At 38.4% G+C, this 26,436-nt stretch overlaps 1 protein-coding gene and 1 pseudogene across 1 annotated transcript in view; both read left to right on the forward strand.

The window, feature by feature from the left end:
* The window catches only part of YEATS4 (YEATS domain containing 4), a 25,335-nt gene extending 11,740 nt beyond the window's left edge, over window positions 1-13,595 (forward strand). The window contains exon 7 of the mRNA XM_040233428.1: window positions 12,937-13,595. Within this exon, the coding sequence (XP_040089362.1) occupies window positions 12,937-13,106 (170 nt within the window). The 3' untranslated portion in view covers window positions 13,107-13,595. The remainder of the gene's footprint in view (window positions 1-12,936) is intronic.
* Window positions 13,596-21,091: 7,496 nt separating this feature from the next.
* Window positions 21,092-24,656, forward strand: LOC120858068 (annotated as a pseudogene).
* The last annotated feature ends 1,780 nt before the right edge of the window (window positions 24,657-26,436 follow it).

Below are 26,436 nucleotides of genomic sequence, written 5' to 3' on the forward strand. Positions count from 1 at the left end.
TATATTAATACAAAGCATGACTCTTAAGGTTTGGAGCTCAAAGAAGGAAACAAATTATTGTTGCTTTTCATAGAGATAGGAAGTCTGGGAGGGGCAGCTTTGAGGGGAAAGATTAGTAGGAGTAAAGTTTGGACATGATGGGTGTGAAACGCCTGTAAGACATGTAAGTGGAGATGTTGAGAAGGGAATTGTACTCAAAGTCTGGTATTCAAGGAAGGGTCTGGGCATATAGATGGATTTATAAATTGTGAGGCCATATGGTATCATCAGTAAAGTAAGTGAAGATAAACAGAGGTTCAAGGATTGAGCCCTAGGCTTTCCCAAAATTTAGAGATTAAGGAGATGACCAGCTAAGGAAATTAGTTTAAAAAAAAAAAAAAAAGATAAACATGAGTGTGGAGGGAGTAAAGCTAGGTGCACATAATACCCTAGAGCCAAGTGAAGAAGGTTCATCAGGAAATAGTCGTTAGCTGTGTACCTCTTAGAGAGCAAGTAAGATAAGAGCCAAGAAGTAGGCGATAGCAACGTGAAATTCCTTGGTGACCTCAGTGGGGCAGTTGAAGGAGAATAGTAAGGACAGAATATCAGTTGAAGTGGATCCAGAGAGAATGAGATGAGACACTGGAGACAGGTGCTATGGATAAGCCTGTCTTGGAGTTTGACCTGTAAAGGGAAAGGAGCTCTTGAAGCAGTAGGAAAAGCAGGATTTGGGGTCCAGAGGCCAGTGTTTTCCAGGGGAAGTAGACCAGTAAGTGTAGGTGTAGGCTGAAAGAAGTGATCCAGTAAAAGGAAAGGGTGAGGGGATGAAAATGCCCTGCTGGGGAAAGAGATTGCTGTTTAACCATTAATGGTTATAGTAGTGTTTGTGTTTTCATGAAACCCATGACTGGGGGTTAAATGATCTGAATACTGGTTAAAATTGCCACTTGGTAGTCATTTAAAATTTCAAATCACACTCATTAAAAGGATTTATGCTTCATTTTCTACATCTGAAAATATGGTCTACTTTGTCGTGAACATAAAACAGAAATGTATATGATCACTTCAAAAAGGTGAAAAGTACTAGTAATATGCTGTTTTAATTTGTTACTGGTAATTTTCTCTTCATTATAAATCTTTCTGCCATTTCATATTCATAGAGAAAAATTCTCTTTTAAAATTCAAGTGCCTGCATTTCTGTGTTTTCAACAAGACTAATATCATTAATTCATGTGTGTGTAACAGTAAAAACAAATGTGTTTTATAAAAAGACTTTTCCACAAACTACTTTTGCTATATTAAAGCTTATATGTGGAGCTTTATAACCTTGGAAAGTTTCTTTTTTAAATTTATTTAGATTATTTTTTCAAGGCAGGTGGGTGGCCGACATTATCACCAGTTACCCTGTGTGCTTGCTTCGCCAACTGGCATGACCTGAAACCCCCCAGGCATGATCCGCTCCAACCCCCACCTCCCTCCATGCCTGGCTTTTGTGCAGAGCCCCTGACTCGCGCACGTGTTAGACTCCTTGGTCCATGTTTCAAATTTATTTTTGGCTGCACTGGGTCTTTTGCTGCTGCAGGAAGTCCTTCTCTAATTCCAGCAAGTGGAGGTTACTTTTCATTGCAGTGCATGGACTTCTCATTGCAGTGGCTTCTCTTGTTGGGGAGCAGAGGCTCTAGAGCACGGCCTCAGTAGTTGTGGAGCATGTGCTTAGCTGCCCCACTGCAGGTGGGCTCTTCCCATACTAGGGGTCTACATGTGTCCCTTGCATCGGCAGCTGAGTTAACCACTGGGCCACCAGGGAAGCCCCAACCTTAGGAAGTTTTTATTAGTAAACTGCATTTTTTGTATTATCTTGAGGTTATTTTCTTGTTTTTTTAAATATAATTTATTTTAATTGGAGGCTAATTACTTTACAATATTGTATTGGTTTTGCCATACATCAACATGAATCTGCCTTGGGTGTACATGTGTTCCCCTCCTGAACCTCCCTACCCCCTCCTTCCCCGTACCATCCCTCTGGGTCATCCCAGTGCACCAGCCCCAAGCATCCTGTATCCTGCATCGAACCTGGACTGGAGATTCGTTTCATATATGATATTATACATGTTTCAATGCCATTCTCCCAAATCATCCCACCCTCTCCCTCTCTCTCTCCCACAGAGTCCAAAAGACTGTTCTATACATCTGTGTCTCTTTTGCTGTCTCACATACAGGGTTATTACCATCTTTCTAAATTCCATATACATGCTTTAATATACTGTATTGGTGTTTTTCTTTCTGGCTTACTTTACTCTGTATAATCGGGTCCAGTTTCATCCACCTCATTAGGACTGATTCAAATGTATTCTTTTTTAATGGCTAAGTAATACTCCATTGTGTATATGTACCACAGCTTTCTTATCCATTCATCTGCTGATAGACATCTAGGTTGCTTCCCTGTCCTGGCTATTATAAACAGTGCTGCGATGAACATTGGGGTACATGTGTCTCTTTCAATTCTGGTTTCCTTGGTGTGTATGCCCAGCAGTGGGATTGCTGGGTCATAAGGCAGTTCTATTTCCAGTTTTTTAAGGAATCTCCACACTGTTCTCCATAGTGGCTGTACTAGTTTGCATTCCCACCAACAGTGTAAGAGGGTTCCCTTTTCTCCACACCCTATCCAACATTTATTGCTTGTAGACTTTTGGATCGCAGCCATTCTGACTGGTGTGAAATGGTACCTCATTGTGGTCTTGATTTGCATTTCTCTGATAATGAGTGATGTTGAGCATCTTTTCATGTGTTTGTTAGCCATCTGTATGTCTCCTTTGGAGAAATGTCTGTTAAGTTCTTTGGCCCATTTTTTGATTGGGTCATTTATTTTTCTGGAATTGAGCTGCATAAGTTGCTTAATATATTTTTGAGATTAGTTGTTTGTCAGTTGCTTCATTTGCTATTATTTTCTCCCATTCTGAAGGCTGTCTTTTCACTTATCTTGAGGTTATTTTCTTAACAGTATCAAATCTATAAGGAAGAAAAAGATAATTCTGTAAATGGTATTGGCACAGTTGATAACTTTTGAGAAGAAAACTTAATTTAGATCATTGCTTCATGGCACTTAAAAAATTCCATTTTAATTAATGATGGTTAATTTTTTTTTTTTTTTTTTTTTTTGCCATACCATGTGCATATGGCCAAGCAAGGATCACACCTGTGCCCCTTATATTGGAAGTGCAGAGTCTTAACAATTGGACCACCAAGGAAGTCCCTAAATTTTTTTTTTATATCAATTAACCTGTTTAAAAAATTAGAGAAATGACTGTCTGTCTTGGCTGGGGAAGACTTTCTAAATTTGAGGTGATAGAAGAAATTACATTGAAAGACAAAAAAATTTTTTTGCAAAAGATATGTAACTTATGTATTTCAAAAGGGCAAAAAAAGAAAAAATAGATTTTGGAAGATATGACAAAGGATTAAAAGCTATAAAACTCTAAAAAAAATAGAATATAGTTTTAAACTTCAGTTTAAAACAAAGGGCAAAGGAGTGGACTGGACAGAAGAAAGATGGTTAGTAAATAAAAAGAAAAATATTTGACCCTGCTAGTAATTTTTAAAATGCAAACCAATAATAATGGATGGCTATATTTGTATCAAATATGCAAAAGAAATCTTTCATAGTTGTACCTAGTAAGGATGTGGTGAACACTGTCTTCTCATGAATTGTTTATGTGAATAGGCCTTTTAGGAAAGCAATTTGGGAATATTAATCAAAAGTGTAAAAAAAGATAGGTGCACTTTTACCAGTTTGAGAACATTATACTCAATATTTGGTAATAATATCAGATTTGTTGAGTACTTTTTTAATCTATACATGTATAAGCTCATTTATATCTATAATAACTTTTTTTAGGTAATCCGTTTAGAAAAGGAAACTGAGGCACACATTGGTAAGAAACTTGCCCAATTAATATGAGTGAGTGGTACAGCCCAGTCTCCTAGGCAGTCTTCAGAACTTAGGGTCTAAAAGTATTGTAATATTTGTAGACAGAGTAATAAGATAGAGGTTGCTCATTATAAAGCACATTAAAAGTTTATAAAGATATTTATATTGGTAAACCTGCAGAAATTGACTTAAGCACTAATGGTCTAGCTTTTAATAGAAGTTGCTTCAACAAGGAATAACTAAACTGATATTGAATGCTTAATAGAGCTTACACTTACTAGATAAGTGCTTTACATTTCTGAAGTGAAGTGAAAGTTGCTCAGTCATGTCTGACTCTTTGCGACCCCATGGACTATAGAGTCCATGGAATTCTCCAGGCCAGAATATTGGAGTGGGTAGCCTTTCCCTGCTCCAGGAGGATCGTCCCAACCGAGGGATTGAACCCAGGTCTCCTGCATTGCAGGCAGATTGTTTTCCAGTTGAGCCACAAGGGAAGCCCTTAGGAATTCCCTTAATAGCCCTCAGACAGAGGTACTACTGTTAACCCCATTTTGCATAGGGAGTTTTGATCTTGCCCCGAATCACTCAGCAGAGCCAGGATTTAAACCCACACAGAGTCTGTACTCTTAACCAATAAACTGTTGTATCTCTTTGTAAAAAGCCTGTGCTTCTAACCAGTGCGTTACATTCGCTTTGCAAAACTAACAATTCTTCTTTGGATTGGTTTACTGTAAATTGAGGCTTCATTTGGAATTTAAAATAGAAATTTTATATATATTTATATATGCTACAGCCCATGGAATTTCAAAGAGTCAGACACGACTGAACACACACACACATACATACATACATACACATGTACCTACATACATACACACATGGACACACACATATATGTGCACATATATATCTTAAATGGATGTGTAAACATTTAATATATAGGAAGCAGAAAACTAGAACAGGCTAAAACAAGTTTTTAAATGTTTTCTTTAGGATTTCCTCATTAATTAACCCATATTCTCCAATATATGGTACCCTTGGCAATTTTATGATTTGTCAAAAATACAGTATGGTAACTATATCAAAGAACAAAGATCTATATCTACAATGAATGCTGTCCTCTAACAGATGAGTTAAATTAAGTCTTCCTGACTAGATTTAAAACTACCTGTTACAGTCATAAAGTCCTTGTTGTTTCCCACATCTTTCTGTACTGTCTCCAAGGCCTGCTGTGTCCCACTTCATCTAATGCCTATCTTATTCTTTAAAACTCAGTTCAGATTTTACTTCTGCCAAGAAACATTCCTTGATATATATATATACACACGCAGACTCTTTCCCCTTGGTATGAATCCTGTCTGCTTTATAGCTCCCTAATTACCTCATGACACTGTAGTGCATTTTTCTTTCTTGTCTGTCTCCTACGTCTGTGTCCCAGCCTCTGTCAGTCCATTGTCAATGTGCCTCTGTCAACGTGCCTTTCACTCTGCTGTTGTTTAGTCGCTCAGTCGTGTCCAGCTCTTTGTGGCTCCATGGATGGTAGCCCGCCAGGCTTCTCTGGAAATCCACGTATGGCTTAGTCAACTCAGTTGTGTCTGATTCTTTGCAACCCCATGGACTGTAGCCCACCAGGTTTTTCTGTCCATGGGGGTTCTCTAGACAGGAATACAGGAGTGAGTTGCCACGCCCTCCTCCAAGAGGCTCTTCCCAACACAGGGATAGAACCCAAGTCTCCCTCGTTGCAGGCAGATTCTTTGCCATCTGAGCCACCAGGGAAGCCCAGAAGTCCATGGGATTTCACAGGCAAGAATATTGGAGTGGATTGCCATTTCCTTCTCCAAGGGATCTTTCCAGTCCAGCGATTGAACCTACCTGTCTTGCATCTGCTGCATTGCAGACAGAGCCTTTACCATTGAGCCAACGGCGAAGCTTGCTTTCACTCTCTGTATGTCTTTTAATTGATATGAAGAGAGTAGGGGAGCAAGGGGGTAAAAATTTCTGCATTGTCAACCAAGTCTAAGGACAGACAAGCCATGAAAAGAAATATTGTACTTCTATCACAGATGACTTGTTTCTTTTCGATATAAAGAGCTCCTGCACATCATTTTAAAAGGCCAATAACCAGTAATTAAAAAGCTTCAAAGCAAAAGAACCATCAACAAAATTAAAAGGACACCTAAATGGGAGAAAATATTTGCAAATCATGTATCTGATAAAGAGTTAATTTCCAAAATATATACAGAACTCATAACAGCTCAATGGCCAAACAAAGCATACAATTCAGTTAAAACTGGACAGAAGAGCTAAGTAGATATTTTTTCAAAGAAGACATGCAGATGGCCAACAGATATCAAAAATACGCTCAATATCACTTATCATCTGGGAAATGCAAATCAAAACCACAAAGTATTATTTGATGTCTGTTAGAATGGCTGTTCGGAGAAGGCAATGGCACCCCACTTCAGTACTCTTGCCTGGAAAATCCCATGGATGGAGGAGCCTGGTAGGCTGCAGTTCATGGAGTCTCGAAGAGTTGGACATGACTGAGCGACTTCACTTTGACTTTTCACTTTCATGCACTGGAGAAGGAAATGGCAACCCACTCCGGTATTCTTGCCTGGAGAATCCCAGGGACAGAGGAGCCTAGTGGGCTGCCGTCTATGAGGTCGCACAGAGTCAGACACGACAGAAACGACTTAGCAGCAGCAGCAGAATGGCTGATATCAAGAAGACTAGAAATAACAAGTGTTGGCAAGGATGTGGAGAAAAGAAAACCCTTATTCAATGTTGATTGGTGTAGCCACTATGGAAAACAGTGTGGAGGGTCCTCAAAAAAATAAAAGCAGAACTGCCATATGATCCAACAGTTCCACTTCTGGTATGGCTCTGAAGGAAAACAAAAACACCAACTTGGAAAGATATATACACCCCATGTTTGTTACAGCTGCTGCTGCTAAGTCACTGCAGTTGTGTCTGACTCTGTGGGACCCCATAGACGGCAGCCGACCAGGCTCCTCCATCCTTGGGATTCTCCAGGCAAGAACACTGGAGTGGGTTGCCATTTCCTTCTCCAGTGCATGAAAGTGAAAGTGAAGTCGCTCAGTCGTGTCTGACTCCTAGCGACCCCATGGACTGCAGCCCACCAGGCTCCTAGGTCCATGAGATTCTCCAGACAAGAGTACTTGAGTAGGTTGCCATTGCCTTCTCCAGTTCATTACAGCATTATTTACAATAACCAAGATAGGAAAACAACGTACGTGTCCATCAATAGATGACTGGATAAAGAAGTGTTTTTTATACACACACACATACATACATACATACATATATACACATGCACACACACACATAATGGAATAATATTCAGCCATTAAAAAGAAATCTTTCCATTTGCATCAACATGGATGGACCTCAAGGGCATTATGCTAAGTGAAATAAATCAGAGAAAAACAAATACAGTGTAATCTTATTTATATGTAGACTCTAAAAAAAAAGCTCAAAAATAACAGAGAACAGATTAGTGGTTGCCAGAGATTGGGGTTGTGGGGGGCATAGCCAAAAAGGTGCAAACTTCTAGTTATAAATAAGAGGTGATATGATTTACAACATAGTGACTATAGTTAATAATATATTGCATGTTTGAGAGTTGCTAAGAGTAGATTTTAAAATTTCTCCTTACAAGAAAAAAATTCGTAACTAAATATGGTTCAGTTCAGTTCAGTCGCTCAGTGTCCAACTCCCTGCGACCCCATGAACCGCAGCACACCAGGCCTCCCTGTCCATCACCAACTCCCGGAGTCCACCCAAACCCATGTCAGTTGAGTCAGTGACGCCATCCAGCCATCTCGTCCTCTGTCTTCCCCTTCTCCTGCCCTCAATCTTTCCCAGCATCAGGGTCTTTTCAAATGAGTCATTTCTTTGCATCAGTTGGCCAAAATACTGGAGTTTCAGCTGTAGCGTCAGTCCTTCCAAAGAACATCCAAGGCTGATCTTCAGAATGGACTGGTTGGATCTCCTTGCAGTCCAAGAGACTCTCAAGTCTTGTCCAACACCACAGTTCAAAAGCATCAATTCTTTAACGCTCAGCTTTCTTCACAGTCCAACTCTCACATCCATACATGACTACTGGAAAAACCATAGCCTTGACTAGATGGACCTTTGTTGACAAAGTAATGTCTCTGCTTTTTAATATGCTGTCATAGCTTTTCTCTCAAGGAGTAAGCGTCTTTTAATTTCATGGCTGCAACTACCATCTGCAGTGATTTTGGAGCCCCCCCAAATAAAGTCAGCCACTGTTTCCCCATCTATTTGCCATGAAGTGAAGGGACTAGATGCCATGATCTTCGTTTTCTGAATGTTGAGCTTTAAGCCAACTTTTTCACTCTCCTTTTTCACTTTCATCAAGAGGCTCTTTAGTTCGTCTTCACTTTCTGCCATGAGGGTGATGTCATATGCATATCTGAGGTTATTGATATTTCTCCCAGCAATCTTGATTCCAGCTTGTGCTTCTTCCAGCCCAGCGTTTCTCTTTATGTACTCTGCATATAAGTTTAATAAGCAGGGTGACAACATACAGCCTTGACGTACTCCTTTTCCCATTTGGAACCAGCCTGTTGTTCCATGTCCAGTTCTAACTGTTGCTTCCTGACCTGCGTATAGGTTTCTCAAGCTGCAGGTCAGGTGGTCTGGTATTGCCATCTCTTCAGAATTTTCCACAGTTTATTGTGATCCACACAGTCAAAGGCTTTGGCATAGTCAAAAAAGAAGAAATAGATGTTTTTAAAACTGGAACTCTTGCTTTTTTGATGATCCAACGGATGTTGGCAGTTTGCTCTCTGGTCCCTCTGCCTTTTCTAAAACCAGCTTGAACATCTAGAAATTTACGGTTCATGTATTGCTGAAGCCTGGCTTGGAGAATTTTGAGCATTACTTTACTAGTGTTTGAGATGAGTGCAATTGTGCGGTAGTTTGAGCATTCTTTGGCATTGCCTTTCTTTGGTATTGGAATGAAAGCTGACCTTTACCAGTCCTGTGGCCACTGCTGAGTTTTCCAAATTTGCTGACATATTGAGTGCTGCACTTGCACAGCAGTGCAGTGAAGCAGTGTACTTTCACACTTTCAAATCATCTTTAGGATTTGAAATAGCTCAACTGGAATTCCATCACCTCCGCTAGCTTTGTTCATAGTGATACTTCCTAAGGCCCACTTGACTTCACATTCCAGGATGTCTGGCTCTAGGTGAGTGATCACACCATCGTGATTATCTGGGTCGTGAAGATCTTTTTTGTATATATGGTAACAGATGTTAACTTCAGACTTACTGTGATGATCATTTTACAGTATATACAAGTATTGACTCATTATGTTGTACACCTGAAACTCATATGTTGTATGTCAATTCTACCTCAGTTTTTTTTTTTTTTTTAATTTTTACTTTATTTTACTTTACAATACTGTATTGGTTTTGCCATACATTGACATGAATCCGCCACGGGTGTATACAAGCTCCCAATCCTGAATCCCCCTCCCACCTCCCACCCCTTATCATCTCTCTGGATCATCCCCATGCACCAGCCCCAAGCATCCTGTATCCTGTATCGAACATAGACTGGCACTTTGTTTCTTACATGATAGTATACATGTTTCAAAGCCATTCTCCCAAATCATCCCACCCTCTCCCTCAGAGTCCAAAAGTCCGTTCTATACATTTGTGTCTCTTTTGCTGTCTTGCATAAAGGGTCATCATTACCAACTTTCTAAATTCCGTATATATGTGTCAGTATACTGTATTGGTATTTTTCTTTCTGGCTTACTTCACTCTGTATAATCGGGTCCAGTTTCATCCATCTCATTAGAACTGATTCAAATGTATTCTTTTTAATAGCTGAGTAATACTCCATTGTGTATATATACCACAGCTTTCTTATCCATTCATCTGCTGATGGACATCTAGGTTGTTTCCATGTCCTGGCTATTATAAACAGTGCTGTGATGAACATTGGGGTACATGTGTCTCTTTCAATTCTGGTTTCCTTGGTGTGTATGCCCAGCAGTGGGATTGCTGGGTCATAAGGCAGCTCTATTTGCAATTTTTTAAGGAGTCTCCACACTGTCTTCCATAGTGGCTGTACTAGTTTGCATTCCCACCAACAGTGTAAGAGGGTTCCCTTTTCTCCACATCCTCTCCAGCATTTATTGCTTGTAGACTTTTGGATCGCAGCCATTCTGACTGGTGTGAAATGGTACCTCATTGTGGTCTTGATTTGCATTTCTCTGATAATGAGTGATGCTGAGAATCTTTTCATGTGTTTGTTAGCCATCTGTATGTCTTCTTTGGAGAAATGTCTATTTAGTTCTTTGGCCCATTTTTTGATTGGGTTGTTTATTTTTCTGGAGTTGAGCTGCATAAGTTGCTTATATATTTTTGAGATTAGTTGTTTGTCAGTTGCTTCATTTGCTATTGTTTTCTCCCATTCAGAAGGCTGTCTTTTCACCTTACTTATAGTTTCCTTTGTTGTGCAGAAGCTTTTAATTTTAATTAGATCCCATTTGTTTATTTTTGCTTTTATTTCCAGTATTCTGGGAGGTGGATCATAGAGGATCCTGCTGTGATTTATGTTGGAGAGTGTTTTGCCTATGTTCTCCTCTAGGAGTTTTATAGTTTCTGGTCTTACATTTAGATCTTTAACCCATTTTGAGTTTATTTTTGTGTGTGGTGTTAGAAAGTGATCTAGTTTCATTCTTTTACAAGTGGTTGACCAGTTTTCCCAGCACCACTTGGTAAAGAGATTGTCTTTACTCCATTGTATATTCTTGCCTCCTTTGTCGAAGATAAGGAGTCCATAGGTGTTTGGATTTATCTCTGGGCTTTCTGTTTTGTTCCATTGATCTATATTTCTGTCTTTGTGCCAGTACCATACTGTCTTGATGACTGTGGCTTTGTAGTAGAGCCTGAAGTCAGGCAGGTTGATTCCTCCAGTTCCATTCTTCTTTCTCAAGATTGCTTTGGCTATTTGAGTTTTTTTGTATTTCCATACAAATCTTGAAATTATTTGTTCTAGTTCTGTGAAAAATACCGCTGGTAGCTTGATAGGGATTGCATTGAATCTGTAGATTGCTTTGGGTAATATACTCATTTTCACTATATTGATTCTTCCAATCCATGAGCATGGTATCTTTTTCCATCTATTAGTGTCCTCTTTGATTTCTTTCATCAGTGTTTTATAGTTTTCGATATATAGGCCTTTAGTTTCTTTAGGTAGGTATATTCCTAAGTGTTTTATTCTTTTTGTTGCAATGGTGACTGGAATTGTTTTCTTAATTTCTTTTTCTACTTTCTCATTATTAGTGTACAGAAATGCAAGGGATTTCTGAGTGTTGATTTTATATCCTGCAACTTTACTATATTCATTGATTAGCTCTAGTAATTATACCTCAGTTTTTTAAAAGGCAGGGGCCAGTCACCTAATAGAAAACAGAGGAAAGGATAAATAGGCAGTTCATAGAAAGAAAGGGAGAAATATCCCCTAACCATATTAAAAGATTATCAATCTCAGAAGTAATAGAAGTACAAAGTAAAACTATTCTGAAATATAATTTTTAACCTTCCAGATTATTTAAGACCAAAAAGTTGATGCATTAGGGGAACAGACATACTATGCTAATGAGATTATAAATTAATAATAGAACCTCTAAGAGTCACTTGGCATTCTTCCAAAATTACAAGCACAGTTATTCTTCAACTTAACAATTACTATTTACAGGAATTTATCACATAATTTTCAGCCTTTTAATTTTGTATCGGGTGTATGTACTATCTATTTTCAAAAATAATTTAAAAAATAAAAGCAATGAAAAATTACAAAGAAAAATGTGGATTGTTTTGGCAATGTAAAATGTATCACAAAAAGAAAGTCACCAGCAGTGGGCAAAATAAGAACACATTATGTGTTTTTAACATGCTGAATGGTTTTTACATGTATTGCTTAATCCTAAATCCTCTGTGAAATACAAAGTTTTAACTGTATTATATAGAAAGAAGAAATTAAGTGAGAGAGAGATCAGCATTCAGCTAGTAAGGGACCAAAGGTGTATTTGAACTCAAGTCTTTTCTGATTTTAAAAGGTTTTAGTTTTTCCTTCAATCCATGCTGCTTCCAACTAGTGATCATTTTACATTAACAAAAGTACAACTGTGCCTTAACAGCAATTACCTGAAATGTCTACAAGGTGGAAATGTTGGGTGATAGTAGACATTTTTTTCTCTATAAAATATGGTACTACACTATCCAAGTGGAATATTTAAATAAATATAGTCTATTTTGCAGTAATGATATTTTTCTTTAGTAATTTGTTACATAGCCAGCTAGAATGTTTTAAATATTTAATGTTCCTCTGTCATAATAGTTCTTAATATGTTTTTATGTGCCAGATGATATTCATTTTAAATCTTTTAAGCAAATAATATCATGAGGTGTTTGCATTTATAATCTGTATTTTAGAAATGAGGAAATGAGCATGGAGATTTAAAAAATAGCTTATTCAGAGTGGCACAACCAGTAGAGCTAGAATTCAAGCCTAGATAGTTACTACTCTGTTTTGAAAAAAGATACAGGTTTACCAGTGTGGTTTTGTTTATGTAAGTTTTTCCTAAATTTCCTATGTAAATTTAAGAATCCTCTTTTTAGTGAAGTCTTATTACTTGGAAGTCTCTTGGACTATATACTCCCTAATTTCCAAATTAATATGTAAATGGAGAAAAACAAGGACATTGTGTCTTAAAATCTTAAGTGTGAATTAAAATACTAGTGGCCCGAATTTTATTCTTTGTGATAGAAAACGTCTTAGATCCTCTCTTGAGAGTTCAGACTTTCTCACCCACCCTCCTGTATTTTAAGTTACATATCTTAAGTTGTTTGCATTTCATCATGGAAACACTGACCTAACAGAATGTCACCTTTATTACTCTGTGACATATCTCAGACATATGAGAAAAATGCAGTAAATTAATAACAGTCTGTTTTCTTTAGTTGCAGAACTTGAAGTGAAAACCAGAGAAAAATTAGAAGCTGCTAAAAAAAAAACAAGCTTTGAAATTGCAGAGCTTAAAGAGAGATTAAAAGCAAGTCGTGAAACTATAAATTGTTTAAAAAATGAAATCAGAAAACTGGAAGAAGATGATCAGACAAAAGAAATATAAACAGTTCTGAAGACAACTTGATAGTAAGCTAAGATGAAAATAAGGTGGACTTTAAAGGAGAGATGGACTACAAATGCTACAGTGTTTCTAAAAGGAACTTTGTATATAGTTGTCCACCATAGATTTTTCAGCAATGGTGTCAAAGTATTTGTACTTTACCAGCAATCTTTAATGTGAAATATATGTGTATAATAAGAATGAATGGTGTATAGGTATTTTACCAACCCATTTTGGAGTAGTTCTGTGATGTTAAGCACAATTTTAAAACATTTTTATTGCATTGTATGTATAGCTTATCCTTTTGACAGGCATTGAAATTTCATTATAAAGTATAACTTGTACAAATTTTGTACTTCCCTAGTAGTTAGAATTAGTCGTAAAATTAATGTGTGTATTAAATTTTTACCTCCCCCATCCAAGCTTTTTTGTATCTGATGTACCCGGTGTCCAGTAAGCACTGAATAAATGTAGTCTGCATATGCTATTTCTGCCTCTTGATGGGTTTCTTTGTCTTGAAGCCCCTGGAACTCTCTCATTACGATTAGTGTATCTCCATAGTATTGTGACCATGTATCTCTGATTTGTAGTCATTGTAACATACCAAAGCTCTCAGATGGCCAAGATCATATCTGAAGTATTGTTCTGCCTAACTACCACAGTGTCATTAGTTTTCACATAGAACAATATTCAATCCCTTGTGCATGTTCCAAAGACACACAGGATACATCTATGCAACAATTTTGTACACTACCTCTGATTTCTCTACCTTCTCCCTCAGGCTGTCTTGTTCAAATCCACATGGTGAGCCCTCTACTTTTTTTTTTTTCCCTGACTGCTGGATCATAGTTTTAGCATAAGGGATCTAGTTTTCTGACTGCAGATCAAACCCAAGGCCCCTACATTTGAAGCACAGAGTCTTAGTCACTGGACCACCAGGGACATCCCAGCCCTGTACTTTTGAGTCATCTAATGTGAACACTAGTGGTATTTAATTTCTAAGACCTTGTTGGCTAACCCATCTTGGCAACCTAGGAACAACAGTAAGTAGGAAAGTATTTTGGAAAACGTAATACTAATATGTTACAAGTTCCTAAAAATGGAAGCTATGCCTGTGCCTAATGCAGATTTTATACCTTCTGGAGAGTGATAACTAGCCACTAGTACTTTAAGATACTTTTAATCTATCTGTCCTGGTGGATTGGTTAATTTTTACCTTGTTGCTTTATTTTTTTAGGTTGTGACATTTATAAACATTATGGAGGTATGCAAAACTCTCTGTGGTCTGAAATTTCTGCCAGGGGATCTGGTTGGGGGTGTTGGAGATGGCACTTCTAGTTATGCCAGGTTTCATTCAGCTTTACCCTACCTCTAGCCCAATGCCCACAGTATGGGGTAGGCTTGGGGATAGATCAGAAAAAGAATGGGAAAGTCCCATTCTACTTGAACCCTGACATGAGAGATCATCCCTCCATTATTCCATAAGATTAGCCCCTAAGAATGTATTCATAAAGCTGAAGTTCATAGAGGTAATTCTGACATTATGTGTGGATGAATACAGGAGTTTAAAATACATAATCATGAGTCAATCTAGCCCTTTGGTAGGTCTTATTTCCGTGTTGGCTTAAAGTAAGGTCTTCTATAAGTATGCAAAGAATCTTTATAATCAAAATAACAAGAACAACCCAGTTTTTGAATGAACAGGATTGAGTTGACATTTATCCAAAGAAATAGAAATGGCTAGTAAGTACATGAAGGGATGCCCAGCATCGTTGGTCATTACATAAATGCAAAGCCGAACTGCAACAAGAGACCATTTTACACCCACCAGGATGCCTATAATTTTAAACAAAACCAAAAGCAAGTTGGTGAGGATATGAAGAAATTGTGAATTTCATACATTGCTGACAGTAATGTAAAATGGTGCAGCCACTTTGAAAAATATTTTGGCTATACCTCAAGGAGTTAAGATTAGTTACTCTAATGACCCAGCAGTTACACTCCTAGATGTGTACCAAAGAGAAATGAAAACATTCACATGAAAACTTGAATGTACATGTGTGTTCATGGCAGAATTATTTATGATAGTCAAAAAGGAAGCAATATATTCATATATTGATATATATTCATATATCATACACACATATATTCATCAACTGATGAATGAATGAGTAAAAGTAGTATATCTAAACAGAGGAATAGTTTTCATTCAGAAGAAGGAAATAAGTACTGATTGTGCTACAGAATGAACGAATCTTGAAAACATATGCCAAGTGAAAGAAGCCAAACACAGAAGCCACATACTGTATGATTCCATTGATATGAAATGTCCAGAATAGGCAAATCTGTTAAACAAAAAACAGTTGATTCGATGTTGCCAGGTGATGCAAAGGGAATTCCCAATTTGGGGTGATGAAGTTTTCTGGAATCAGTGATGGTGATTGAACAATCTTGTGCATATATTAAAAACACTCAATTGTACATTTTTACAATGATTTCAGTGAGTGCTATGTGAATTTTATTTCAAAATATTTTTTAAACATTTAAGTAGCAAATTCTGTTTAGAATGATAAAAACTTTAAAAATATTCTATCATGTCTTGATTTCTACTTCCTTATTCTTCTACAAATAAAAGAGAATATTTATCAAAGATTAAAGTGAAAGTCACTCAGTCGTGTCCAACTCTTTGTGACCCTTTATAGTCCATGGAATTCTCCAGGCCAGAATACTAGAGTGGGTAGCCTTTCCCTTCTCCAGGGAATCTTCCCAACCCAGGGGTCAAACCCAGGTCTCCCACATTGCAGGTGGATTCTTTACCAACTGAGCCACAGGGGAAGCCCAAAAACACTGGAGTGGGTAGGCTATCCCTTCAGGGGATCTTCCCAACCCAGGAATCGAACCAGTGTCTCCTGCCTTGCAGGCAGATTCTTTACCAACCAAGGTATCAGGGAAGCCCACCAAAGAATAATTCATTGAAATAAACATGAAGAATAATTAAAGGAAACTCATCTAATTAGGCAACTCACTTCTTTAAAGATCAAAGTATAGGTCTCATTGTTCTAAGTAGTGTGGTAGATGCTGCTATCCATATTTTATAGGTAGGAGATTAAGGGACTGTAGCTAGATGCTGAGTCAACAATGTGACTCAGACCATCTTTCTGCCTCAATAATACTTCTCATATTCAAAGTCTCAGCATTTTTAATTGATGCTTATGCCTAAATACTCCTCAAATCTCCTTTCTTTACTAAATTGAGTAATTTCAGACTTTATGAACATCAGGTGGCATGAATGTGAAACTGAGATAAGAAACAGGTAAGAAACTTCTGGTGTTTAAAATTAGTAACATGTAAGAAAATCTAAGGAATCCCTTAGAAGAAATGGTGTAGCCATTACGGTCAACAAAAGAGTCCAAAATGCAGTACTTGGATGCAATCTCAAAAATGACAGAATGATCTCTGTTCGTTTCCAAGGCAAACCATTCAATATCACAGTAATCCATCTATGCCCCAACCAGTAATGCTAAAGAAGCTAAAGTTGAATGGTTCTATGAAGACCTACAAGACCTTGTAGAACTAACACCCAAAAAAAAATGTCCTTTTTATTATAGGGGACTGGAATGCAAAATTAGGAAGTCAAGAAACACCTGGAGTAACAGGCAAATTTGGCCTTGGAATGTGGAATGAAGCAGGGCAAAGGCTAATAGAGTTTTGCCAAGAGAACACACTGGTCATAGCAAACACCCTGTTCCAACAAACAAGAGAAGACTCTACACATAGACATCACCAAATGGTCAACACCGAAATCAGATGTATTATATTCTTTGCAGCCAAAGATGGAGAAGCTCTATACAGTCAGCAAAAGCAAGACTGGGAGCTGACTGTGGCTCAGATCATGAACTCCTTATTGCCAAATTCAGACTTAAATTGAAGAAAGTAGGGAAAACCATTAGACCATTCAGGTATGACCTAAATCAAATTCCTTATGATTATACAATGGAAGTGAGAAATAGATTTAAGGGACTAGATCTGATAGATAAGAGTGCCTGATGAACTATGGACGGAGGTTCCTGACATTGTACAGGAGACAGGAATCAAGACCATCCCCATGGAAAAGAAATGCAAAAAAGCTAAATGGCTGTCTGAGGAGGCCTTACAAACACCTGTGAAAAGAAGAGAAGCGAAAAGCAAAGGAGAAAAGGAAAGACATAAGCATCTGAATGCATAGTTCCAAAGAATAGCAAGGAGAGATAAGAAAGCCTTCCTCAGTGATCAATGCAAAGAAATAGAGGAAAACAACAGAATGGGAAAGACTAGAGATCTCTTCAAGAAAATTAGAGATACCAAGGGAACATTTCATGCAAAGATGGGCTCAATGAAGGACAGAAATGGTATGGACCTGACAGAAGCAGAAGATATTAAGAAGAGGTGGCAAGAATACACAGAAAAGCTGTATAAAAAAGATCTTCATGACCCAGATAATCACAATGGTGTGATCACTCACCTAGAGCCAGACATCCTGGAATGTGAAGTCAAGTGGGCCTTAGGAAGCATCACTATGAACAAAGCTAGTGGAGGTGATGGAATTCCAGTTGAGCTATTTCAAATCCTAAAAGATGATGCTGTGAAAGTTCTGCACTCAATATGCCAGCAAATTTGGAAAACTTAGCAGTGGCCACAGGACTGGAAAAGGTCAGTTTTCATTCTAGTCCCAAAGAAAAGCAATGCCAAAGAATGCTCAAACTACTGCACAATTGCTCTCATCTCACATGCTAGTAAAGTAATGCTCAAAATTCTCCAAGTCAGGCTTCAGTGATACATGAACCGTGAACTTCCAGATGTTCAAGCTGGTTTTAGAAAAGGCAGAGGAACCAGAGATCAAATTGCCAACATCCGCTGGCTCATGGAAAAAGGAAGAGAGTTCCAGAAAACCATCTACTGCTTTTTTGACTATGCCAAAGCCTTTGATTGTGTGGATCACAATAAACTGTGGAAAATTCTGAGAGAGATGGGAATACCAGACCACCTGACCGGCCTCTTGAGAAACCTATATGCAGGTCAGGAAGCAACAGTTAGAACTGGACATGGAACAACAGACTGGTTCCAAATCAGTAAAGGAGGCTGTATGTTGTCACTCTGCTTATTTAACTTATATGCAGAGTACATCGTGAGAAATGCTGGGCTGGAAGAAGCACAAGCTGGAATAAAGATTGCCAGGAGAAATATTAATAACCACAAATATGCAGATGACACCACCCTTATGGCAGAAAGTGAAGAGGAACTAAAAAGCCTGTTGATGAAAGTGAAAGAGGAGAGTGAAAAAGTTGGCTTAAAGCTCAACATTCAGAAAACTAAGATCATGGCATCTGGTCCCATCACTTCATGGCCAATAGATGGGGAAACAGTGGAAACAGTGGAAAGTTCCAAGGAGGAAGGAAAGTTATAACCAACCTAGATAGCATATTAAAAAGCAGAGACATTACTTTGCCAACTAAGGTCCATCTAGTCAAGGCTATGGTTTTTCCAGTAGTCATGTATGGATGTGAGAGTTGGACTGTGAAGAAAGGTGAGCGTCAAAGAATTGATGCTTTTGAACTGTGGTGTTGGAGAAGACTCTTGAGAGTCCCTTGGACTGCAAGGAGATCCAACTAGTCCATTCTAAAGGAGATCAATCCTGGGTGTTCTTTGGAAGGACTGATGCTAAAGCTGAAGCTCCAATACTTCGGCCACCTCATGTGAAGAGTTGACTCATTAGAAAAGACTCTGATGCTGGGAGGGATTAGGGGCAGGAGAAGGGGATGACAGAGGATGAGATGGCTGGATGGCATCACTGACTCGATGGACATGAGTTTGTGTGAACTCTGGGAGTTGGTGATGGACAGGGAGGCCTGGCGTGCTGTGATTCATGAGGTTGCAAAGAGTCGGAAACGACTGAGCAACTGAACTGAACTGAACTGAAGAAAATCTAAGAAAATTATGATGTTAAGTCCTGTTTGATGAAATATTGAAATCTCTAGTAGAGGACATTTCAGGTACTTACTCCTTAGCATTACCCCAAATGTCCCCAACTGACTTTTGTCTTTGGTTTTTAAAAAAATAAAAAAGTTATAGACTTCAAATTTTTAAGGTTGAAACTAGAGTAAATGAGATTATACAGGGACTAGCTAGAAAAAACATGAGTAAATATTTTTCTGGAAAGAACTTGTAAAACACAATTGGAAACCCAAAATCCTAAAGTTCTGGATCTCAGATGAGTTTAGGAATCTCCTGGGATATGCTTTGAATCTGAGGAAATGGGAGATGGTAGAGGGAAATAGGGCACATAGATAAAACAAGATAGACCATATGTTGATCATTTCTGAGGTTGGTCAATGGGACGTGGGAATTACTCCCTCTACTTTTATAAGTGCTTAAAATTTTCCTTAATAAAAGGGACTTCTTTAATGTTAAGAGGAAAAAAGGTACAATTTTTATTTTCTCTCCCTAAAGTCAAGAACTGATAAAGAATAGTCTTTTTAATCACAGTGCACTCTCTCAGAAGATATATCTTCTGATCACATTGTTTGCATGTTTACCTCTATATTTTAATTTTAATAATTCTAGCAAATTTTTTACTCTTGATCACTAAATAAATGTCTGGAAGGATGGGTAGGAAATAAGGAAGAAGGAAAAAAGAAAAGATGGAGATAGAAAGAAACCCCCCCAACAGAGATTTTTAAGTACAGAGTCCCAAGTTTTATTTCCAGAAATTTGATTGACTACATCTAGAATGGGGTCCAGGAATTTGTATTTATACAAAACATCCAAGTGATTTGAGACACTGTCATAGTAGTATAGCTTCCCAGGTGGCTCAGTGGTAAAGAATCCACCTGCCAGTGTGGGAAACACAGAAGACTCTGGGTTAGGAAGATCCCCTGGAGGAGGAAATGGCACTCCAGTATTCTTGCCTGGGAAATCTCATGGCAGAGGAGCCTGGCGGGCTAGTCCATGGAGTCTCAAAGAGTTGGACACAACTGCGCACGCACATTCGTTCTTAGTGATATGGCTTGATAAACTGGTACACACAGTACTTCTAGATGGGGGATAAAACAAAAATAGTTAAAAGGAAAACTGAGCTATATATGTGTCTAATTCCTTAAGGATAAAAACATTCTTAGAAATCATTAAGGAAGACAAATAAACCACTGGCAAAAGGAACAAATATAAAAACAAGTAGTGCACTAAAAAGGACGTGATAGTGGCCTATACTTATACTTGATCTCACTAAGTCTTACTAGATTTATTTATTTATTTTTTTTGGCTGCACCATGTGGCATGGGATCGTTATTCCAAGACCAGCAATCAAACCTGAGTCCCCTGCATTGAAAAGCGCAGTTTTAATTGCTGGACTGCCAGGGAAGTTCCCTTGATCCCACTAACTCTTAAGAATATGCAAATTTAAATAGCAAGGATGAGAAAAATGTCTACGATAAGTGTTGATAATCAGAGAAGACAATCACTGATGATACCAAAGGAGAGACCAGATATGGAAGCCAGTTCACAGATGAAGATGGTTGATCTTTTTATCTGAATTCAAATTTATCTAGACATTCTACTTTTTACTTGCTAAATCTGACAACTCACCATCTATATAAGATGCGAAAGATTTTTTTAAAAAACAAAAAGACTGCCCAGTGCTAGCTAGAGAGTGAGGAAACATCTGCTTTCATACACTGGTGAGATTATAAATTTGTTCGACATTTTGGAGGACAATTTGGCAGTGTCTACTAAAATACGCTTTGAGCCAGCAATCTCACTTTTAAAATTTACATTTGTATACCTAACTTTTTATTGAAGCAGTTAGTTTTAAGAAGGTATTATTTAGAAACATTTACCCAAATATGCAAGATATATATGCAAGGATGTTCACTGCAGTATTGTTTACATATCAAAAAATTGGAAACAAGGTAAATACCCATCAATAAGAGTGTCATAAATTATGATATCTCGATATGGTGGACTCCGCTGTAGCTGTCAAAATGGATAAAGCACATGTACATGCAGTGACATGAAAAAATACCTGGATTATAGTGGTTGGTTAGCAAAAATTCATGTCGATGTATGGCAAAAACTGCCACAATATTGTAAAGTAATTAACCTCCAATTAAAATAAATTAATTAATTTAGAAGCAAAAAGAAAACAAACAAAAAGACAATTTGCAAAACAGTGTTCATGATTCCGTTTTTTGTCAATAACATTACATTAGTGTATAGAGAGAAAGCTTGACGTGGAGGAGACAATAGGAAAAGAAATGGGATTGCCACCATCTACATTACATGTGTGCATGTTAGAATTTTTTACAATAACAGTGCATTTTATTTTAAAATAGTTTCAAAGAGAATTTTAAAATAGTTCAAAACTTATATGAAAAGGAAAAATTGATGTGTTTTTAAAATTTTTATTGGAGTATAGTTGATTTACAATGTTGTGTTACTTTCTGCTGCACAGAAACTGTTATCTTTTCATTATCAGAACATTGCTTCCTATGGACCAGATTATTATGAAGTGTCATGTGACATCCAGAGAAATTAAATTCACATGTGACCTCTGAGTGAAGCAAGAAGCTCTTGGGGCAGGGCTTCTTCTGGAAGTTTGCTGAAGGAACTTAGGGGTAAGGTCCTTGCTCTTCAGTACATCATCCAGTAAATGAGATAAATAACATTGTGATCCTGATGTAAAAATAGGTAGTGGGGTTTATCTGTCTTCTGTCCCAGCCTGGACTGTCTTATCTGGATTTTTAATTTCTTTAGTTATATTTAAAATGTATTTATTTATTTAATTTATTTGGCTCACTGAGTCTTACTTGCAGCATGCAAACACTTAGCTGTGGCTTGTGGAATCTAGTTCCCTGACCAGGGGTTGAACCCAGTCCCTCTGCATTGAGAGCATGGAGTCTTAGCCACTGGACCACCAGGGAAGTCCTTCTTTAGTTATATTTAATTAAAACAATTTTTAATGAATTAACTACTAGATTCCAGTAGCCTGTGTAATATGCCCCATGACATCCCCAACTCTGGGTAGCATCCCCCACCCAATGTTTACTTTCTCACCTTCACTTTCTACCCTTCCTAGCTTACCTGCTCTCTGCTTCACCAGGCTTCATTGCTCTTCAGTAATTCCTTATCTACCCCTAGTGAATTCCTCATCCATGCTGTTTGAAAATTTTCAGTCAACTGAATCACCACTCCCCCTATTCACTAAATTAATAGAGTCATAAAACTGGAAAGGTAGCTTAGAAAACATCTAATTCAATTCCCTCGTTTGGTGAAAGAGAAAAATTGGCTTAAAACTCAAAATTCAAAAAAAGAAGATCATGGCATCCAGTCCCATCACTTCATGGCAAATAGATGGGGAAACAATGAAAACAGTGACAGACTTTATTTTTTTAGGCTCCAAAATCACTGCAGATGGTAACTGCAGCCATGAAATTAAAAGACGCTCCTTGGAAGAAAAGCTATGATCAACCTAGACAGCATATTAAAAAGCAGAGACATTACTTTGCCAACAAAGGTCAGTCTAGTCAAAGCTATGGTTTTTCCAGTAGTCCTGTGTGGATGTGTAAAGCAAGCTGAGCGCTGAAGAATTGATGCTTTTGAACTGTGGTGTTGAAGAAGTCTCTTGAGAGTCCTTGGACTGCAAGAAGATCAAACCAGTTCATCCTAAAGGAAATCAGTCCTGAATATTCATTGGAAGGACTGATGCTGAAGATGAAGCTCCAATACTTTGGCCATCTGATGCGAAGACCTGACTCATTAGAAAAGATCCTGATGCTGGGAAAGAGTGAAGGTATCAGGAGAAGGGGACAACAGAGGATAAGATGGTTGGATAGCATCCCTGGCTCTATGGACATGAGTTTGAGTAAGCTCTGGGAGTTGGTGATGGACAGGGAAGCTTGGTGTGCTGCAGTCCATGGAGTCTCAAAGAGTCAGACACTACTTAGCGACTGAACTGAACTGAAAGTCTTGCCGATATTAAATGACTTGCAAAGTCACACAATCCACTGGGGCCAGAGGTAGAATTTGAACTCAATATCCATTGACTGAGGAGTCATGGTACATCACTGTACAGCTTCACTAAGGCTTAGAGGAGAGGGTATGAGTTGATAGTTTACTTGGAGAAAAGCTTTTCAAGAAAGAAGGAATCTAAGTTGCAGTATACACTGATACTGATACAGTCCAAGCCCTATCATCAATTTTTTGGTTTATTCCCCTTCCAGTTTATCTGGTCAAATCATGATCTCAAAATTAATGAGAATTGTCACCCCTACTTGGTTTAATAATATGCATGAATTGAAACCACAAGTCTATGTACTCTTATTGTGCACATCAGCAGATGACCTCAATTCTTATGTCATCAAGATCATGGGTGCCATTCAAACTGACCCTGTAAACTTCTAGCCATACAAAATCCCTCTTTGTTTTCATCAAATCCTCCTTTCTTTCATCTCCCTAATGTTCTTCTCATCTGTAGTTGTGGTTTCAGTTTGTACTATATACTACTGCAAATTTATAATTAGGGGGAAATCACTTCACTTTCCTGAGCCTCAGTTTAGTGTGAGTATGACTAGACTACTCACCTCATGCAATTAAGTGAAACAGCATATATAAATATACTTTGAATGGTGGGAATAAAGACCATCATAATGTTAGCAGCTGCTCATAGAAATCCTCAACAAAATACTGGCAAACTAAATCCAGCAACATATAGAAAGAATTAAGTGATCTCATGATCAAGTGGAATTTATTCGAGGAATACAAAGTTGGCTCAGCATATAAAAATCAATCTGTGACCAACAGGGGACCAGTCTGGGTGTCCTGCAGGCCCCAGAGGGTGCAAAGTTGGGGCAGCAATTGGGGAGGAGGCACAGGGCCAGCCTGGATGTACTCCTGCAGGACTGGGGCTCCCCAGAACCACCTAGTGGAGACATGTAGGTGTCTCGGGGCCAATCCCCTGCAACAGCCACAGATATATGGATGTGCTGGGTGGGAAGCAACTGGATGTGGTGTGAATGGGAGTCCCCCTGACTCCCGGTTGGGGCAGCTGCTCTGTAGCCAGATAGGGTCTGGACTTTGCAGAAGGGGATGGGTGGGAATTGACGAGCAGAGCTGGGGACCGGGAGGGTCAGAAGGGCAGGCGGTGTGCAAAAGGGCCATACCCTGGCTGAGGTGGCCTCCCCAGAAGCTACAGATCAGAGTCAAGAAGCGAGTAGACCACTGTCCCATCAAATAGCACAAAGGGTACATCCTGCAGAGGCACTACATGGGCAAGCTAGAGGATGGACTGGAGTTGACAGCACCCTGCCCCAGAACCAACCATTTGTCCTCTCTGGGCACAGGCCAGCTTAACAAGGGCTGGGACCAGGGGCTGCTAGGGATATGTAAGGGGAAAAGCAGAAGCTGGTGATTCCATCAGAGCTGGGTTATGGAGCATGGGGAGCTCCCCCAAAGATTCCAAGTGATGCAACCTTGGTGTTCTAGGTAGAGCTGCTCAAAATCCAGCGATGTTCAGAACTGTAGCCAAACTGGAGAGGGGAGATGGAGAGGCCCCCATCATGGACCAGGCTGTTTAAAGAAAGAAAAACACCTTAACCCCCTCCTCCCCCAAAAAAGTCAGTCTGTGAAATACACTGTTATGGGCTGAATGGTATATGAACTCAAAGTTCATATATTGAAGTCTTAACCCCTAGGACTTCAGTATGTGACTGTATTTGGAGATCAGGTCTTTGAATGGGGTAATTAAATTAAAATGAGGTCATTAGGGCAGGTCCTAATCCAATATGACTGGGTTCTTGTAAAAAGAGATTAGGAAGACCATGGGAAGACACAGGGAGAAGATGGTCATCTGTAAGCCAGGGAGAGAGGCCTCAGAAGAAACCAACCCTGTCAACAGCTTGATCTCAGATATCTAGCCTCCAGAAGTATGAGAAAACTTTCTGTTTTTTAAGTCACTCAGTCCATGGTAATTTTTTATGGCAGCCCTAGCCAACTAATATATACACCATATTAACAGAATAAAAGACAAAAGCCACATATGATCATCTCTATAGAGGCAGAAAGAACATTTGACAAACAATACCTTCCTAAGATAAAAACTTTCAACAAACTAGGGATATAAGGAAACTTCCTCATCCTGATAAAGGGCATTTATGAAAAACCCACAGTTAATATCATACATCATGGTGAAAGACTGGACGCTTTCCCCATAAGATCAGAAACAAAACAATGATGTTTGCTTTCACCGCATCTGTTCAGCATTGTACTACTGGAGATTACACTTGAGGCAGTTAGGTAAGAAAATGAAAGAAAAGGCATCTAGATGAGAAAAGAAGAGGTAAAGCTACCTCTATTTGCAGATAACATGTTCTCGTACCTAGAAAATCCTAAGAAATACACATACACACAGGTATTAGAGCTAATAAATGAGTTTAGCAAGGTTGCAAGACACAAGATCAATATACAAAAATCAGTTATATTTCGATATACTAGTGATGAACTGAAAATAAAATTAAGAAAACAATTCCATTTATAATAGTATCAAAAAGATTGAAATACTTAGGAATATGACACCTAAAGCTTAACTAACTAAAGAAAAAAAATAGATCAATTGGACTGTATCATTAAAAACTTTTATACTTTAAAGGACACTATCAAGAAAATAAAAAGACAACTCTTTTCTGGGAGAAAATACTTGCAAACTATATATCTGAAAAAGACACCATTTAAAAATTGAGGAAAATATTTGAATAGGCATTTCTCTAAAGAAGAAATAAAGATGGCCAATAAGCACATGAAAAGGTATGCTTTTTGGGGTAATATATATTAATCATTTATCATTAGGGAAATCAGAATCAAAATGATATATTAGTTCATAGTCACTGCTGCTGCTGCTGCTAAGTCGCTTCAGTCATGTCCGACTCTGTGCAACCCCATAGACGGCAGCCCACCAGGCTCTTCCATCCATGGGATTTTCCAGGCAAGAGCATTAGAGTGGGGTGCCATTGCCTTCTCCATCATAGTCACTAGAATCACTGTAATAAAAAATCAGGCAATAAAAAGTGTTTGCAAAGGTGTGAAGAAATTGAAACGCTCATGTACTGTTGATGAGAATGTTAAATGGTGCAGCTGCTAAGGAAAATAGTTTGGGAGTTCCAGAAAATTAAACATAGTGCTCTAGCAGTTCTACTCCTTGGTATATACCTAAAAGAATTGTAAATATAGGTTCACACAAAAACTTGAACCTGACTGTTAACAGCAGCATGACTCATAATAGCCAAAAGTGGAAACATCCCAAATGTCT

The sequence above is a fragment of the Oryx dammah genome, unplaced genomic scaffold (genome assembly GCF_014754425.2).
Source record: "Oryx dammah isolate SB20612 unplaced genomic scaffold, SCBI_Odam_1.1 HiC_scaffold_29, whole genome shotgun sequence".
Classification (NCBI taxonomy): Eukaryota; Metazoa; Chordata; class Mammalia; order Artiodactyla; family Bovidae; genus Oryx; species Oryx dammah.